Source organism: Balaenoptera musculus, chromosome 11 (assembly GCF_009873245.2).
Source record: "Balaenoptera musculus isolate JJ_BM4_2016_0621 chromosome 11, mBalMus1.pri.v3, whole genome shotgun sequence".
Lineage (NCBI taxonomy): Eukaryota > Metazoa > Chordata > Mammalia > Artiodactyla > Balaenopteridae > Balaenoptera > Balaenoptera musculus.
The window spans coordinates 41,568,931-41,586,447 of NC_045795.1; the positions used below are offsets into that span (position 1 = coordinate 41,568,931).

The following is a 17,517-nucleotide window of genomic DNA, read 5'->3' on the forward strand; positions in this document are numbered from 1 at the left end:
GCTTGTGTTTCCTTATTTATTTTCATTTTGGATGATCTGTCCATTGGTGAAATTGGGATGTTAAAGTCCCCTACTATGATTGTGTTACTGTCGATTTCCCCTTTTATGGCTGTTAGTATTTGCCTTATGTATTGAGGTGCTCCTATGTTGGGTACATACATATCTACAATTGTTATATCCTCTTCTTGGATTGATCTCTTGATCATTATGTAGCGTCCTTCTTTGTCTCTTGTAATAGTCTTTGTTTTAAAGTCTATTTTGTCTCATATGAGAATTGCTACTGCAGCTTTCTTTTGATTTCCATTTGCATGGAATATCTTTTCCATCCCCTCACTTTCAGTCAGTATGTGTCCCTAGGTCTGAAGTGGGTCTCTTGTAGACAGCATATATATGGGTCTTGTTTTTGTATCCATTCAGCCAGTCTATGTCTTTTGGTTGGAGCATTTAGTCCATTTACATTTAAGGTAATTATCGATATGTATGTTCCTATTACCATTTTCTTAATTGTTTTGGGTTTATTATTGTAGGTCTTTTCCTTCTCTTGTGTTTCCTGCCTAGAGAAGTTCCTTTAACATTTGTTGTAAAGCTGGTTTGGTGGTGCTGAATTCTCTTAGCTTTTGCTTGTCTGTAAATCTTTTAATGTCTCCATCAAATCTGAATGAGATCCTTGCTGGGTAGAGTAATCTTGGTTGTAGGTTTTTCTCTTTCATCACTTTAAATATGTCCTGCCACTCCCTTCTGGCTTGCAGAGTTTCTGCTGAATGATCAGCTGTTAACCTTATGGGGATTCCCTTATGTGTTACTTGTTGTTTTTCCCTTGCTGCTTTTAATATTTTTTCTTTGTAATTAATTTTTGATAGTTTGATTAATATGTCTTGGCGTGATTATCCTTGGATTTATCCTGTATGGGACTCTCTGTGCTTCCTGGACTTGATTAACTATTTCCTTTCCCATATTAGGGAAGTTTTCAACTATAATCTCTTCAAATATTTTCTCAGTCCCTTTCCTTTTCTCCTTCTTCTGGGACCCCTATAATTTGAATGTTGATGAGTTTAATGTTGTACCAGAGGTCTCTGAGACTGTCCTCAATTCTTTTCATTTTTTTTTCTTTATTCTGCTCTGCAGTAGTTATTTCCACTATTTTATCTTCCAGGTCACTTATCTGTTCTTCTGCCTCAGTTATTCTGCTATTGATCCCTTCTACAGAATTTTTAATTTCATTTATTGTGTTGTTCATCACTGTTTGTTTGCTGTTTAGTTCTTCTAGGTCCTTTTTAAACATTTCTTGTATTTTCTCCATTCTATTTCCAAGGTTTGGATCCTCTTTACTATCATTACTCTGAATTCTTTTTCAGGTAGACTACCTATTTCCTCTTCATTTGTTTGGTCTGGTGGGTTTTTGCCTTGCTCCTTCATCTGCTGTGTTTCTCTGTCTTCTCATTTTGCTTAACATACTGTGTTTGGGGTCTCCTTTCACAGGCTGCAGGTTCGTAGTTCCCATTGTTTTTGGTGTCTGCCCCCAGTGGCTAAGGTTGGTTCAGTGGGTTGTGTAGGCTTCTTGGTGGAGGGGACTAGTGCCTGTGTTCTGGTGGATGAGGCTGGATCTTGTCTTTCTGGTGGGCAGGTCCACGTCTGGTTGTGTGTTTTGGGGTGTCTGTGTCCTTATTATGATTTTAGGCAGCCTCTCTGCTAATGGATTGGACTGTGTTCCTGTCTTGGTAGTCGTTTGGCATAGGGTGTACAGCACTGGAGCTTCCTGGTCATTGAGTGGAGCTGGGTCTTGGCGTTGCGATGGAGATCTCTGGGAGATTTTCGCTGTTTGATATTACGTGGAGCTGGGATGTCTCTTGTGGGCCAATGTCCTGAACTTGGCTCTCCCACCACAGAGCCACAGCCCTGACGCCTGGCTGGAGCACCAAGAGCCTGTCATCCACACGGTAGTTACAGGTATATTGCCTGTCTCAAAAAAATATTTTCTGGAAGAACATCTTCATTAGAAAGTCTTCTAGTCATGCACTTAAGTCACTTTTTAAAATTCCATAAGACATCTTCTTAGTAGAATAGGCAATTATCCATTTTTTACGTGCTATGTATTACAATGGGAGTTCCATCTCTATATTCCTTACACTGTCAGAGGCCTGAGCAGTGGAAGCTGTGGGCCCGTCTTCAGGGCCAGCTGAGGGCTCCAGTCTCAGAAGGGAAGTGCTGAAAGGGCACAGATGGCACCTGGCACCTTCAGACCAGTCCCGACCTCAGGTTAGGTAGCGGTAAACTCAGGAGCTGTAGCAGAACCTTCTTGGTGGCAGCCAGCTCTTCCTTCACGACCTCCCCAGCATCTTCCCATCCTGAAGTCTTGATTGAAGATGCCGTGTTTGGAAAAGCCAGGAGGGGAGATCATTCATCCATTCATTTTGGTCTTAATGTCTCTGGTCTAAACCTGCATTCAAGCAGACCCTGTTTTATGTCAGTTCTTCCTAGAACGGCCTAGGAGAACCACGTTCTGGAGGGGCTGGTAGGATTCTGTGTTTGGTCCAGGACTGTCCAGGGCAAGTTACTGACGAGAACCAAACCCATGGTTTCATTCGAGAATCAGTTAATGACTGAACTGAGAACGACCAGCCCAGGTTACACTCCGAGGTTTGGGCTTACGTGGGAGGTGGGCGTCTGTAGTCAAACCACTGTCTTTGCTTTTTATTCATTGTTGTCCCTCGAGTCACCAATTATGGATGATGTATCCTTAAAAATTGGCCAGTGCCAGCCGCTCCCCATCTGTAGGCCTGTCCTTGGAGGAGGTTTTGGGCAGAGAGGATGACTCCTGTGGTTGATAGCATCTTATAGCAATCTTTTCAGAGACCCTGACTTGGGGCACACATATTTGTGAGGCCCCTGATTGTGCTTGGGCACAGGGCTATCTCAAGGAACCAAGGTACCAAACTGGCTCTGTTAACTTGAAGGGAATATATGTCATGCCTTATTTGCTGCAATAGATATGATTGTATTCATTTTAGGGGAATTGAGGCGCTGTGGTGAAGCACTTCAGCCAAGCAAATCCAAGTAGTTGTGAGGGATGGCCCTCGTTCCTCTCAGACTCTTTTTAGATAAACTTTCATCAGTGGGTCCCTAGAGTCTGATTATAATATCCCAGTTTCTTCAGTTTAAATAGTTTAAGATAACGGGGAAGCATCACCCCAGAAAGGATATTATTTTATACACTTTATTTTAAATTAATTTTTGAGTTTTGAAAGGTTACAAAAATAGGATATTTTTTGTTGTCGCTGTAACTAACACCCATGCATCCACATTTCCCTACTATCCCAAAACGATAGAAACTAAGAGGTTTTATAGTCAGAACCTTCTTATGTAACAGGGTGTTATATTTGGGTGTTAGCACGATAGGTGATGTTGTTATTATAAGTTCTGTATATTCACAAGCCTGTTGGCGTTTTTGCAGCATTTTTGCTCAAGAATGATTTGCTTTCAGTAACTGTGGCCTGTGCCTTTCCCCCTTAAGACAAAATTTAGAGATAATTTCAAAATGTGTTATCATATTTTTAAAGTGACATAAATCTACAAAAACCCCAATGTCCTTGGTGTGGTTGAGGAGGTAAGATTTCTGTATTTGCCCTAAATTGACAGGTGTTTTAATTTAATTTAATTTTATTTTTAATATTTATTTATTTATTTATTCGGCTGCACCAGGTCCTAATTGTGGCACATGGGATCAGCATGCGGGATCTTCGTTGTAGTGTGCGGGATCTTTAGTTGCAGCATGCGAACTCTTAGTTGCGCCATGTGGGATCTAATTTCCTGACCAGGGATCGAACCCGGGCCCCCTGCATTGGGAGCGCGGAGTCTTAGCCACTGGACCACCAGGGAAGTCCCTGACAGGTGTTTTTAAAATGTAAAGTATAGAGAGTTCCAGAGAATGGCGTTCCCCAGGGCGAGGGCAGAGTCTTGGCTTTCACCAGATTTGAATTGTGGCTTTGCCGCTGTCTGATGGACCTCACTTTCCTAATGGTGTCATCCCAGTGGTATTGACAATGTGCTGGTTGTTCCTGGTCCGGAGATGACACAGGTAAGGTGCCCCACCCAGCGTCTCCTGCCCCAGGTGGTGTCCCAGGTGGCGGGCGGGTCCCAGCTCTGTTCTGTTTCAGGCAGGAGGCCTCAGACCAGGGCTGCAGACCTTGGTGCAACACTCAGTAGCAGGGCCTGGGTGACACTGCTTCTTTGCAAGTTGCTTTTGATGATGCCCAGGGAGTAAAGATTTTGAAGCAAAGAAGGACTTTTCCCCTCCTTTCATTAGTGGATGTCTTTAGTGGGTCAAAAGAGGCATGAAAGTAATGAACATTAAGTAGATAAAATGACAATTCTATCAGTGGTTTTTAAAATAGAAATGTGAAAACAGCCAAATGATGATCACCTTCCCCATAAAACTGGCTAGCGGTTCCAGGAACATTTAAAATTGAAAACAAAGCCCTTCGTTTTTAAGTTTTTACTTTTACAGTGAGTTAATGTCAGTCTCCCCCTTATCTACAGGTTGCTTTTGGGGGCAGATACTGCACCCTCTCCCTCCCATGTTCTATTTCTTCTACGTAAAGGCTTGGCCCAGAGGCAGTAGAACTGGGTAGCTGCGACTCCCACCTGGGTGCATTTTGGGGAAAGACTAATTGATATTAAATTCACAATTACTTATTAGTAGAGATATTGACTTTTTTTAAGAAAAGTATGTTATAAAGAGTTGTATTTGTTTGCTCTTGCTTTAATTGTGAAAACCGTTACTCAGTTTCTAAATTTCTAAAATTAGTTTTAGTTCTCTAAAATTGGAGGAGGAGATACCTATCTGTGCATTTCCTGGTATGGTTCAAATACACTTTCAAGCCCATGGGCTTTACGTGTGTATTGTATTGTTCCTGAAAATCAAATTTACATTTTCTGGTATTATGAAACCAGCTTTGTCAGTGCCCGTGATTCTGGCTTTGATGTTGGAAGGAGTACAGAGGATTAAGGCAGATGAGAGAGTTGGGATGATGTCTGACTCCCCGTGTTCTGTGCACTCACGCGTCAATGCCCTCCACATCTGGTCATTACTCTGGTGACATTAGCAAAAGCTGGAGTCCTCTATTGGTTAGAGCTTAGCACAGTGCCTGCTGGAGAAATAGACCAACCGATGATCTACTGAATCAGTACGTCGTGCCAGTGCTGACATACTTGGACGTGTGTGGTGTCTGCTGATTCAGAATTGCCACTGCCACCCAGATCGTCGCCATCTGGGGAGACCATCTGTCTCCTTGCACCGTGTTCCTAATAGGCATGGATTACAGCCCAGAGGCAGGAGAAGCTGCTGAAAGGAGTGCCATTCGGGGTTTATTAAGAATAAAAGCAACATTACCACAGCCGCTGCTTATTGAATCAGTCTCGCATCGTGGGCACTGCTTGGAGTGTGTTATTACTTGAGTCCTCCTGTATCTCAGTGCTCCCTCGCCCTGTAAACTTGTGGTCTTAAGTAGAGCACATGGACTTTCTGGACCGACAGGTCCACTGCTTTCAGACGGGCATGGTTTCTCACTGATGTTTGTAAGAAGAGCTCCGTGAGATTAAAGGCTTTCCTGTTTTTATGGCAACAGCACATTTTCGACATTCTAAAGCCTAGAAGCACATATTCGGCTGCTATCTTGGTTCTGGGAGTGGTTGTCTTTCAAGGGCTAGAGAGTTATTTTCACATATCAACTGTACAAAGTATATGCATGAGGGTGCCTTACTGTGATGACACTGCTCTTTTTATTTTAATATTAAAACTTGGGAAGTGGAGATGATGCTGTTTTCAGTGGGGGTGGGGGTGGTCATAGATGTTTTCCCCTGGGAAGTGACGTACAAGGTCTTATTAAGAGTTGCTCCTTGGGCTTCCCTGGTGGCACAGTGGTTGAGAATCTGCCTGCCAATGCAGGGGACACGGGTTCGAGCCCTGGTCTGGGAGGATCCGACATTCCGCGGAGCAACTAGGCCCGTGAGCCACAACTACTGAGCCTGCGCGTCTGGAGCCTGTGCTCCGCAACAAGAGAGGCCGCGATAGTGAGAGGCCCGCGCATCGCGATGAAGAGTGGCCCCCGCTTGCTGCAACTAGAGAAATCCCTCGCACAGAAACGAAGACCCAACACGCCAAAAAATAAATTAAAAAAAATAAAAAAATAAAAAAAACCCTCCCCCCAAAAAACTAGTCTATAAAAAAAATAAAATAAAGAGTTGCTCCTTGTGGGTTGTGGAGTAGGAAGAATCTCAGGAACTTTCCTTATACTTTTTCCTTCTGTTCATTTCTAGTCTTTATAACCTGGCTTCACTGGAACTGAGAGAGAATCTTCTTACGTATCTCCCTGAGTGAGTCTCTGGGGAAAAGGAGAGGGGGGTTATGTACTGAATGAACTTCTTGAAGCATTAAAAAAAAAAAAAAAGTACTACAGTATCTTGTCAAAAAGAAATTCTGTGTCTTTTGGAAAATTTGAGAGATGCCAGCCTTCTCTCAATAGTCCTTCCTGTGCAATAATTATGACCATAAAATCCAGATGAATCTTATTTTGGGGAACTAGTCCAAGTGAGGAATGCCATATTGCTCAGCATTTCTAAGTCCTAAGCGCTCCCTCCCTTTGTTTTTTGTTTTTTTTTAATAGCTCTCTAACCCAGCTACGGAGACTAGAAGAACTTGATTTAGGAAACAATGAAATATATAATTTGGTAAGTCTGTACTGAAGAGAGATTTGAATTTCACCTTGTACCTTAGTCACGATCACAAAATATTTTGGGGGAGATCTGTAGGGATGCTTGTAAGCCAGTGTTTCCACGGATACAGCTTGGCAGCATTAGAGAATGTGCTTCAGTTCACACAGGTTAAGAGTTATGATTCAGGGGTGGAGGGTCACGGCTAGAGATGATGGGCATCAGTGGAAACAGCTGGCATTCTTGGGGAGCGTTGGGGATGCTTTTAGGAAGGGGGGGCTGATATTGGAGAAGTACCAACAAACGACCTCTACAGTACCCCATTACTAACTGTTGAATTAGGGTTCTTTCTTAATGGAAGGCTGGAAATTGGAGCTTTGTTACCATAACATTGCTTTTTGTTTTAGCCAGAATCGATTGGCGCTCTCTTACATCTAAAGGATCTCTGGTTGGATGGAAATCAACTGTCAGAATTACCTCAGGTGAGTGGTAATTTCACACTGTCTCCCCCAAAATGTAAAACCACCACCGCCTTCATGTGCTTCCTGCCTCTACATGAGATTTTCTGTAGGAGGGATCTTGAAAACCAAAACATCGGTCGAAAAAGCAGATTTGGAAAAATATATTGAGCATTCATTGTGCTGCATTGCTGTAGAAAAACTGAAAGCCTCAACCCACCGTTTCTAAAGATAGTAAATATATCCTTTAGTTTGTGAAGTCTGCATTTTATTTCATCCTTGCTTTATGCTTGGCTTGCCTGCTTGAAGCCCAGCAAATTTGGAAGTTACCAGGATGCCGGATTGTGATGGTAGAAGTTTCTGCCACTGTTTGTGATGTGCCTAGTGCTTTGGGATAGGTTGACCCCATTTTGCCCTGTAATATAGTTGATGTAAAAGCAATGCAAAAAGCTTTTATTTCATATTTTTTCCAAGTGTTGCTATGGTTTAGCTGGAATGTCACACGCTGTTCATGTTTTTCCTGCTGTTACCACGTGTGAGAACCATGTTCGGAATGAAATGGAGTCTCGTGTGGGCTTCTGAGTACGTCGTGGTCACCTTGTGGGTCCCAGCAAGCAGGACCCGCTTTCTGGCCAGTTGAAAGAGAAACTTGAACTAACAAACAACAACACACGGGCATTTTCCCCTTACTTTGTTTTTCTCCAACTATTACTGAATTTTACTCATTGGTATCTCTTACAGCCAGGGTTTAAAGTCAGAATATATTTCATGATGGTCTAGGTGTGTGTATTTTACTGTAATTCAGAAGCTGTCTGCTGGGCTGTGTGAACCTGCCGTGATGGGACCGTGCACTTCGGGTGGGGAATGTGTATCGGTGCAGGGAAGCCTAACACTAGAAAAAAGCACTTAAGTAAAATTCTAATTGTTGTAGTTAATAGTGCTGGAATTACCATTGACATCACCCACGACTAATGCAACTAAGGAACTAATCTGAGTCTATTTCTGAGGTCTTGGCTGCATTTGGGAAAAGGATAGGACAGAACAGTAACTGATATGGGCAAGGGTTTGATTAACACTTAGATTTCTCTAGGAAATTATGAGAAATCTTGATTGAGAGGATTGTAGTTACTTAAGAGTCAAAGGATGAGGGGAAGATGCCAGGAAGTTATTAAGAAAGTAATAAAATATCAGCTATATAGGATGGATAAACAAGATCCTACTGTATAGCACAGGGAACTGTATTCAATACTCTGTGATAAACCAGAATGGAAAAGAATATGAAAAAGAATATATATATATATATATATATATATATATATATATGTATAACTGTGTCACTTTGCTGTACAGCAGAAATTAACACAACATTGTAAATCAACTATACTTTAATAAAATTGAAAATATCAGCTATTAGACATGCAGGGGGAGAGTATATGTGTGGACAGATGTACATAAACAATTATGTGCAAAATGCCATGTCCCAAACACAAAGAAATTAACACGCCACTGGTCATGTTATTAATGGTTATTTCAATATCTCATTTGCCCGCTTGTATAACCTTCTATTAAGCCAGGACTAAACACATCAGACAGTCCCAGATAATCAGAATTATTTTCCTGTCTTCACAGATGACAGAAAGAAAAGGAGACAAAGCCATTGTTAAAAGGAATGAATGAAAAAGTAGAAGAACCTCAGGGGCCTGGCATGAAATTAGTAGAAATGTAGTCTGATTTCCTACAGGCAGGAAATGCAGGGGTGGGGCTCACAGGAGGTATATTAGGTGGGAGATAAACTTGGAAGAATCGATCAGACCCAGTTCAATGCCGGTTGAGGAGTTTGTGCTTATGTAGCCATCAGGGAGCCACTGGAGTTAGAGGAGGGGTCTGATTCCGTGACTGGAGCTACGTTTCCAGGAGGGAAAGATGGAGGCATGGTTTGTGAACAGACGTGGGCAGAGGATGCCCAGACCAGTCCGGGTGGGAGGGTACTGTGAGTGGGAACGTAACAGACTGGCAATGGCACGGAACAGTGGAGGCGGTTATCAGAGAGAAACTATGCCCTTGGAGAGCGGAAGGGTACGATCTCTCTTGAATGGAATGTGAGACTCATAGAGGCACCTCCCTCACTCCTGGGTTGGCTCTTCCGCTTCAAAGCAGTCTGCCTTTCTTGTCTCGGGTGTCAATGGTGTCGGCGGGTCTGTGTGCTCCGGTTTGGCTGGGGAGCAGACACACCGATGTCGTAACAAGTGCTGTCTGTCATGGGAGACAGAAAGTGGACGGTTTCCTTCCAGGACATCTCAGGCTCACTCTCAAGTGCGAGCTGCCTTCTGAGTGATTGATTCCAGACTTGGAGAACTGGATTCTAGCCTCCTTTTTTTTTTTTCCTCCCCTAATTTGTGGGACCTTAAAATGACTCATCTTCTCTTGGTGCCAACCTCCTCATCTTATTAAGGGAGTGATTCCTCACCTGCGTGACGTCGGAGGGCTTGGCGTCCCTCCCAGCTCCGTGTGTGTGATTCACACCGCTTTCGGCTTTCATTGGAAGGGGGTCTGGAAACTTACCCCTGCCTTCACACTCACACCGGCACTAAGGAAACATCCTTAGGACCACTCTGGGATTCGATTTTGAAAAATCGCTGTAACAAATTCCTCCATACCGTGGCAGGTTCAGGCATGACTTTCTTTTCCTGTGTCGTTGATGTAGGAAATAGGAAATCTGAAGAACCTGCTCTGCTTAGATGTCTCTGAAAACAGGTTGGAAAGACTTCCCGAAGAAATCAGTGGCCTGACTTCGTTAACGGATTTAGTCATTTCCCAGAACTTGTTAGAAACACTCCCAGATGGCATTGGTGAGTATTGAAAATAACTAACTACCAAGGTGCTGGCTCTTCTCAGGTGCTGGGGACGTGATTCCTTCAGTCATTTGTTTTTAAAGAAGGAAAGCAAGGAATATTTAATACAATTAAAGTTTCTCCATATGCAAGCGTTTCTGTCGCCCTGGTCTGGTAGCAGTTATACGTGTTGTTACTTTTAAGTGTTGGCCCCTGTCTACTTCCTCCGCATCTTGTCTCCATGATTTCGGTAGGGATTAGCCCAAATCACAGAATGTGTTTCGGACATATGAACAATCACTAAGACATTTCTAATTGAGCATTGTAAATAGTTTATGCGAAACGACCTTTGACCTTATGGTGCGACCCAGGTAAGGGCTGTTTGTTACAGGGAGAGTGGGTGTTGTATGGAGCCTTTTCTGGTCTATCGAGAATCATCTTTTCCTTGAACCATTCTTTGCCATTTCCTTTAAAAAACAGTCTAGACGTTTCCTTTACCATAAAGGAACACAGCCCAGGGTGAGAAAATAAATGCAAACAGAGAAGGTATAAACAGGCATAGGCTGTCAGCTCCACCATAGCCAAGCTGCCTAGAAATTGTAAGAAACTATATTTAACTGTGTGGTTGTCATAGGATAGCTGTCTTTGACCTTCACTTAACTTGGATTCAGAACATCAAAGGGAGTTTGGGAAAGGTTTTCAGTAGTTGGAGAAGCTGTGTGACAGAGGACCCCTTCCTTTCTGGTATTTGGTCCAGATGATAATAGCGACCTGGAGGAAATACAGACTCTGCCTTTTGGTTGAGGCTGGTTGGGAAATTGATGGGGACTTTGACTCCAGGTAGAAATGTTTGCTGAGAATCATATATGGCATCGGAAAGCAGTTGTAGGGACTGGGGATATTTTGTCGTTGGGAAAAGGGAGAAATAGGAGGCATGAGATGGTTGATGTCAAGCCTTTGAAAGGCTGTCAGGTAGGAGGTTTATTCCGTCTTCTAGTTCAAGTGGGTGAAAGGAAAGGGTTGCTAATCTCGATTCAAGAAAGAGCTTAAAATACATCTGTTATGAATCAGTTTGGGCTGCTTAGTGAAGAAATGAGCCTCCTGTCACTAGAAGTATTCGAGGAAAGGCTGTCGGACCACTTGTCAGTGATGTTGTTGAGGAGACTCTTGGAGTGAGCTCTGTCAGCTGTAGGGTTCCATGCCCCGCAGAGGATATGGGTCTCCTGGCCTGAGGACTGGGGGGGACTCCCTGGGGACAGTGTTAGTTGGTACTGATTATGCTACACAAGGAGCCTAGCAATTGGTGAGTTCCCCTGCCTTGCCCCGTGACCTCACGCAAAGCGAGTTCATCCTTTCAGCATCTCCACGTCTCCAGCTTTATGTCTCTTTTATGATAGAGGCTGTTCTCCGATTTTCCTGGGGACAGTGTCATCATGCCGGCCACTCTCTGTGGATAACAAGGACCTCTGCTCTGTAGGCTCAGCCCCTGACGAAGTAGTAGTTGAAAGTGAGAATCTGGTGATGCAGGATCTCCTCCATCCCGTGGGGGCTGAGGAGGCTGCAGTAAACCCCAGTTCCTTTCCCGTGGCCTGAGGGCATTGCCCGTGAGTCCGTTTTCCCCGCCCAGAGTGAAATAGATCAGTCTTAATGTGGCTTTTCAAAGATTACCATCTTTTTTTCAAAAATTTATTTATTTTTGGCTGCGTTGGGTCTTCGTTGCTGCGCGCGGGCTTTCTCTAGTTGCGGCGAGTGGGAATTTCTCTTCGTTGCGGTGCGTGGGCTTCTCATTGCGGTGGCTTCTCTTGCTGTGGAGCACGGGCTCTAGGGTGAGCGGGCTTCAGTAGTTGTGGCATGTGGGCTCAGTAGTTGTGGCTCGCGGACTGTAGAGCGCGGGCTCAGTAGTTGTGGCTCGCGGGCTCTAGAGCACAGGCTCAGTAGTTGTGGCTCACGGGCTTAGTTGCTCTGCGGTATGTGAGATCTTCCTGGACCAGGGCTCAAACCTGTGTCCCCTGCATTGGCAGGTGGATTCTTAATCACTGCGCCACCAGGGAAGCCCAAAGATTACCATCTGACTCTGCATTGATAGAAATACTTCATTGTAGGGATCTTCACTGAGTCATTGTCATTCACAGGTGATAGAATAAACTGCACTGTGCTGTCTTTTGTTTTTAGTGAGGATGATTGTTAGAGTAACATTAAAGTCTCTCCTCTGTACACGAGACATTTCTTGTTCTTAAAGATCCATCAAGAGCCAGCTGTTTGTTTTTTCCTGAAATCTTTGGGCTTTGACATATTTTTAGGTAGTGACTTTCCAAAGGATCTGCCGCTAATTGCTGACTGTTTTTGACATTCTGAACAAACAATTTTAACTCTCAACTGTTCGTGGTCGAAGTGAGAATGGTACAGTTTCATAATCTGAAAAGCTGGGTGAGGAAATCACATGAGCAAGGACAGCCCATAGGAAATACCAGGTGGTGATCAGGAAAACAGTGATAACTAATGAGTCTGAATAATGCTTTTACAGGAAAACTAAAGAAACTGTCGATCTTGAAGGTGGATCAGAACAGACTCACCCAGTTGCCCGAGGCGGTTGGGGACTGTGAAAGCCTCACGGAATTGGTTCTTACGGAAAACCGGCTCCTGGTGAGTGTGGTTCCAGGGTCAGAGGGAGACTTACGATGTGGGTTCTGTATCACAAACGCTCCTTAGGTTCGATTCTACTTATTTGTAATTTGGGTAGACCAGATGGAAATTGCCTTACGTTGTAACTAACAAAGGGAGCTGAGAAGCAAGCATGTGACATAAAGGTGATCCGTTTTGACGTGTCCAGGTCCCCCATCAGAGTGTGTCCCCATTGTGATGCTTAGGGTACAGGGACTGAGCTGGATACTAGGGGGCGCAGGGAGGCGGGGGCGGGGTGGGGGGGGACCGGCCCTGTCGGTGGAAGTGCTGATGCCTCCATCGGGGGGTCCGAGGACGGGCCAGAGGGGGAGGGAATGGTGGTTGGCCCGGGAAGCCTTGGGAGCGCTGGGGCTGGGGGGATGCTCTTTCGGAGGAGCCAGAGCACGGCTTTGACCTTGACCTCACCCCATCTGAGAAGCTGGGTGAGGCGGTGCAGGTTCCCTGGGCTTGGACCAGGCCTCCGCATCCTCCCGGGGCAGCACCTGCTGGGGCGGGTTCCCAGGGCGTCGGCAAACCTCAGCTGCTTCTCGCCTCCTGCTGCTTCCTCTCCGCCCATCGTCCTTCACCTCCCACTCCAGCTGCTCCCCTTTCTCCTCTTGTCGTTGTCTTGTAGCCGCCGTTTTCTTTAGTTTATTTTCCTGCCATTCTCTTTTCTCTATATTTTGTCACTTTAGCTTTTACTCTACTTTCCTTTTTCCTCTTTTCTTCCCTTTTCTCCTTTCTTTATAAACAGAGTAAGTAATGCTCTTTAGGTGAAAAGATCAGAAGAAGACAGCAAGAGTGGGTGAAGGATGTAGCGCTGGTAGTGCGGGGTGTGCCGGGAGCATCTCCCCTCAGACAGGACAGCGGCCTCCTCGGGCAGGTTGGGTGGGAGGGACTAGGCTCTCCTTCCTTGTTTCCGGGTTTAGAATTACAGATGGTAGGGACTTCCCTGGTGGTCCAGTGGTTAAGACTTCGCCTTCCAATGCAAGGGGTGTGGGTTCCATCCCCGGTCGGGGAGCTGGGATCCCACATGCCTCATGGCCAAAAGACCGAAGCATAGAACAGAAGCAATATTGTAACAAATTCAATAAAGACTTTAAAAATGGTCCACGTCAAAAAAAAAAAAAAAAAAGAATTACAGATGGTAGTCATAACAGTTAGAAAATTAATATTCATCCCTGATTCCATCAGGGTTCAAGACCCCCACCCCCACCCCGTGGGCTCCCACACCAGCCCAGGTGGCCCCCCTCCTTCCCCCAGCCTCATGGCACCCCCGCTCGGGTTCTCACTGCCTGCTGAGCTCTCTGGCCTCCACAGGCATCTAAGCCACCATCTCTTGGGGTTCTCAGAGGTGCAGGCGGGGAAGGGATGAATCTCGAGGTTGCAAATTTCACTTTGTTGACTTGAAGAGCCTTCATTACCTCTTTTAGCAGGTGTTTCTCTGTTCCCAGGCCTGTGCCTTTGACCTCATTTCATTGAAACATACTCTCATTTCTACAAAAATACAAAATATTAGATGCCACATCCCCCAAGTGAGTGTTATAAGCACCTGATATTCAGGAAGAACCGTCACTTCTCTCACTGGATGAGATTAGATTCTCTCAGTTCTTGAAAAGATCTGTTTTACTCTGAGCCATGTGAAAAGTATGCATTAAATTAATAACAAAAATGTTACTTTAACAGACTTTACCTAAGAACATTGGAAAACTTAAGAAGCTGAGCAACTTGAATGCAGACAGAAATAAATTAGTGTCTTTACCAAAAGAGGTACGTGCTTTTAAGAAAATAATATAATAATAATTATAAAGATATAATAACACATAAGGGGTCAAAGATGTCAACTACTTTAAAAGACTTATGTGATGCTTTTTAAAGGTGTAAACTCTCGTCTGTGGATTCAGGGATGGTTGGAGGAATTGTATCAAAGAATGACCATCAGTAACATTAAGGAGAGTAGGTGGGTCCAGATGGCTGTGAGCAGAGTTGGGAAAGGTGAATTCGTACGGGGACAGAGAGAATGACATTTTGGGGTTGACCTAGGAGAACAGTGACACCACGGACAGGAAGGGGTGATCTGGGAGTTGGGCAGAGGAAGGGGATGACTTTGGGTTTGACTGGGTTTAATGAGGAGTTAAACCGTCCCATAGCCATTGGAGTCGTAAAAACGGATCTTGATGGAGCGTCTTCCTGGGCAGAGGCTCGCCTCCGGGAGAGAGGGAGTGAGCCGTCCAAGTAGAGGAGGACGCCCGGGAAGGTCGGGCCAGGTTCTTAGGATTTTTTGGTCAGTGCTCCAAGCAGGAGAAAGGAGACAGTCACCATCGTTTGCAGGCATAGCTGTGCAGCTTAGTGGCATTTCAGTTCTGGCAAAGGAGGTGCCAATACTGAGAATGGGGAGGAAACCTGAGACAGATCACACAGGGAGGCAAATGGGCCATTGTTTAAAAGGAAGGCTCGCTTTCTATTTGGAACCAGGAGAACCTGATTGGAAATGGGTCGTACTGAGCTTGATTTTTTATTAACAATAGAGCCTAAAATAAAGTTTAAGATGCTGTTTCTCCACTCTCCCCCCCGCCCCCTCCTCCACCCGTCAAGTGAGCCCCTCCCCCTGGCCAAGGCCTCATATGAAAAGGTACTGTGTCCTCTGATGTGATGACCACTGGCCAGGCGCGGTTTCCTCCTTATTTCTCTGTTTGACCCTTTCTAACATCTGTTTTGGAATAGTTTCAAAGCTGCCCTCCAACCAGCCAGAGCTCGAGGGGTTCTTACGCTCCCAGGGCCGCTTCTCTGGGTGTCCGACTTGGCTTGGTCTCTTCTTTCCCTTCCCCATCTGGGTGTTCTACTCTCGGCAGCCCAGGCTTGTCCCTGGGTGAGAACGGCCAGCCTTCCTGAGTGGAAGCCTAAGGATGTTTGTTATAAATGTGACTACGTTCTGTTTCCAGCAGAAAGACCTAAACCTCCATCTCAGCTAAACTGGGACACGAGAGAGTTTGCTCATCAGAATGTTTTGGTTCCAGTCTCAGAGCAATAAACCGAAACACAGAGCTGGTGTTCTGAGCATTTAATTGTACTCTTGTTTGAGAGCACGTGTGGATGGGTGTAGATTGGACACATAAACACATGCAGAGAGAAGTAGAAAAGATTCATGACTTCCTTTCTCAATGCCCTGCACTACACTAGGTGCTGTTGTGTATGTTCATTGAATCGTCACAATAGCTTTTGAGGCCGTGAGGATTTTCTCACTTTACAGATGAGGAAACTGAGGCTGGTGAGAAGCTTTCCCCACCGGGGCTCACACAGCTGGGAGTCGGGAGAATGGGTTCCAGACGTGTTCCCAGATGGCCAAGCCCATAAAAGCAGATTGAACCTACCTTTTCATCGCTGTGACCTTGACGTAAGGCAGGACCTTGATTGGGTAAAGGAAGGTCGAATCATCTTTAGTTTGGACACTTTAGAAAATTAATACATTTGAGGAATAGTTTCAGTAAATGCCAAAGAGAGGGCTTCTGAGTATGATGTTAATCCCCAGCAAGGTCACCACCCACCTGCCATGTCCCCATCCCTCTCTTTGGATCTGCTCTTTCAAAGGAACACATTTTAGACAAGAACGTGAGGAGTTTCTTCTTGTAAACTGTCCCCATCATATTAGCATCAGCCCTGTTTTCACTCTAAGAGAATGAAATTATTGATATGATCGCTTTCCTGGCATTTGGAGTTTCATCAAGGAATGAAGTTTGTGCCTTTTCCTTCAGCTGCCCGAGAAAGCTGTTTAGGACCCCAGGGACTGGGTCTTTTCTAGCCCATTTCACTCCGACTCACATACTCTGAGCTCCCAGGCTAGGACGTGTCCCAATTCTGCTGTGGGTCCCAGCTTGGTGACCCTGCAGAAACGGGCAGTGCTGGCCTCTGACCCTCAGGCTGAGCTGCCAAATCATCGATGGGCCCCTCACCTTGAACGGGGTCTTGTTTGTTGGTCTAGTGTGAGTGTGAGTGTGTGTGTAGGGGGAATGCCACGTGTGTGCATACACTCTGCCTCCAAGCTTGATACCATCCCATCAAATCCTGCACTCTCCTGATTGGATTCTTTTCTTTCCAAACGTGATTACTTCCTCTTGAACAATTAAGTCGCACGCATGACACATCTAAACTGAAATGCTGACCAATTCCATTTATATGCCCCCAATCCATAGTTGTATTAATGGCCATTGGTCTGGTGTGCTGTGTAGTTCTTCCTCTTCTTTGTCTTTTTTTCCCCCCATTTGATAGTATCACATATTGTCAGTTTTACAGCACAGTTCCTTCGTCTATAGCAGCATTTATTTGCATTTTTTCCCCAAATGGTTGAGGGGAAAATGTTTGCACTGTGTGGGTCACAATAATAGATTCTGTTTGTGTTGTGTGGTGTTATGTGTAGTAAACATTTGCAAATCAATGAACGTCTCTTGTTTTCTTAATTGTTAGCTGCTTGGAAATTTAGAAAAGTCAGGTAAACTTGCAATCTTGTAAGTATTGTTCAGACCACAGTTGCATCTCTGACTTCCATTCTGCTTCTCAAATGCATGAAGATTCAGATCGGCTGACAGCTTTGTGTGCTCTTCATTGTAAAACATTGGACATTTTCCTCGAAACTCAGTTTTTTTTTTGTTTCTTTAAATAACTGCATGGCCTGGAACCTGGTTTTGCTATGTGTTTGTCAGATTTGTTCCGATTATTCTCTCTCAAAAGAATGCTTTTCTGTGAATTACATCTTAAGTTATTCAGAAATTCTGAAAGGCATACCTTGGGGGCTCATCTGCCTTCGCCAAATTCTACTTTGTTGGCACGATTCTGTCTCTGAGGGACAGGCTAGATTCGCTTTA

The 17,517-nt window shown here is 44.7% G+C and overlaps 1 protein-coding gene across 1 annotated transcript in view; it reads left to right on the forward strand.

The window, feature by feature from the left end:
* LRRC1 (leucine rich repeat containing 1) overlaps window positions 1-17,517 on the forward strand; it is a 127,531-nt gene that overhangs the window by 92,246 nt on the left and 17,768 nt on the right. Inside the window, exons 5-10 of the mRNA XM_036869705.1 lie at window positions 6,316-6,372; window positions 6,663-6,726; window positions 7,116-7,190; window positions 9,871-10,015; window positions 12,522-12,640; window positions 14,345-14,428. Of these exons, the coding sequence (XP_036725600.1) occupies window positions 6,316-6,372; window positions 6,663-6,726; window positions 7,116-7,190; window positions 9,871-10,015; window positions 12,522-12,640; window positions 14,345-14,428 (544 nt within the window). The remainder of the gene's footprint in view (window positions 1-6,315; window positions 6,373-6,662; window positions 6,727-7,115; window positions 7,191-9,870; window positions 10,016-12,521; window positions 12,641-14,344; window positions 14,429-17,517) is intronic.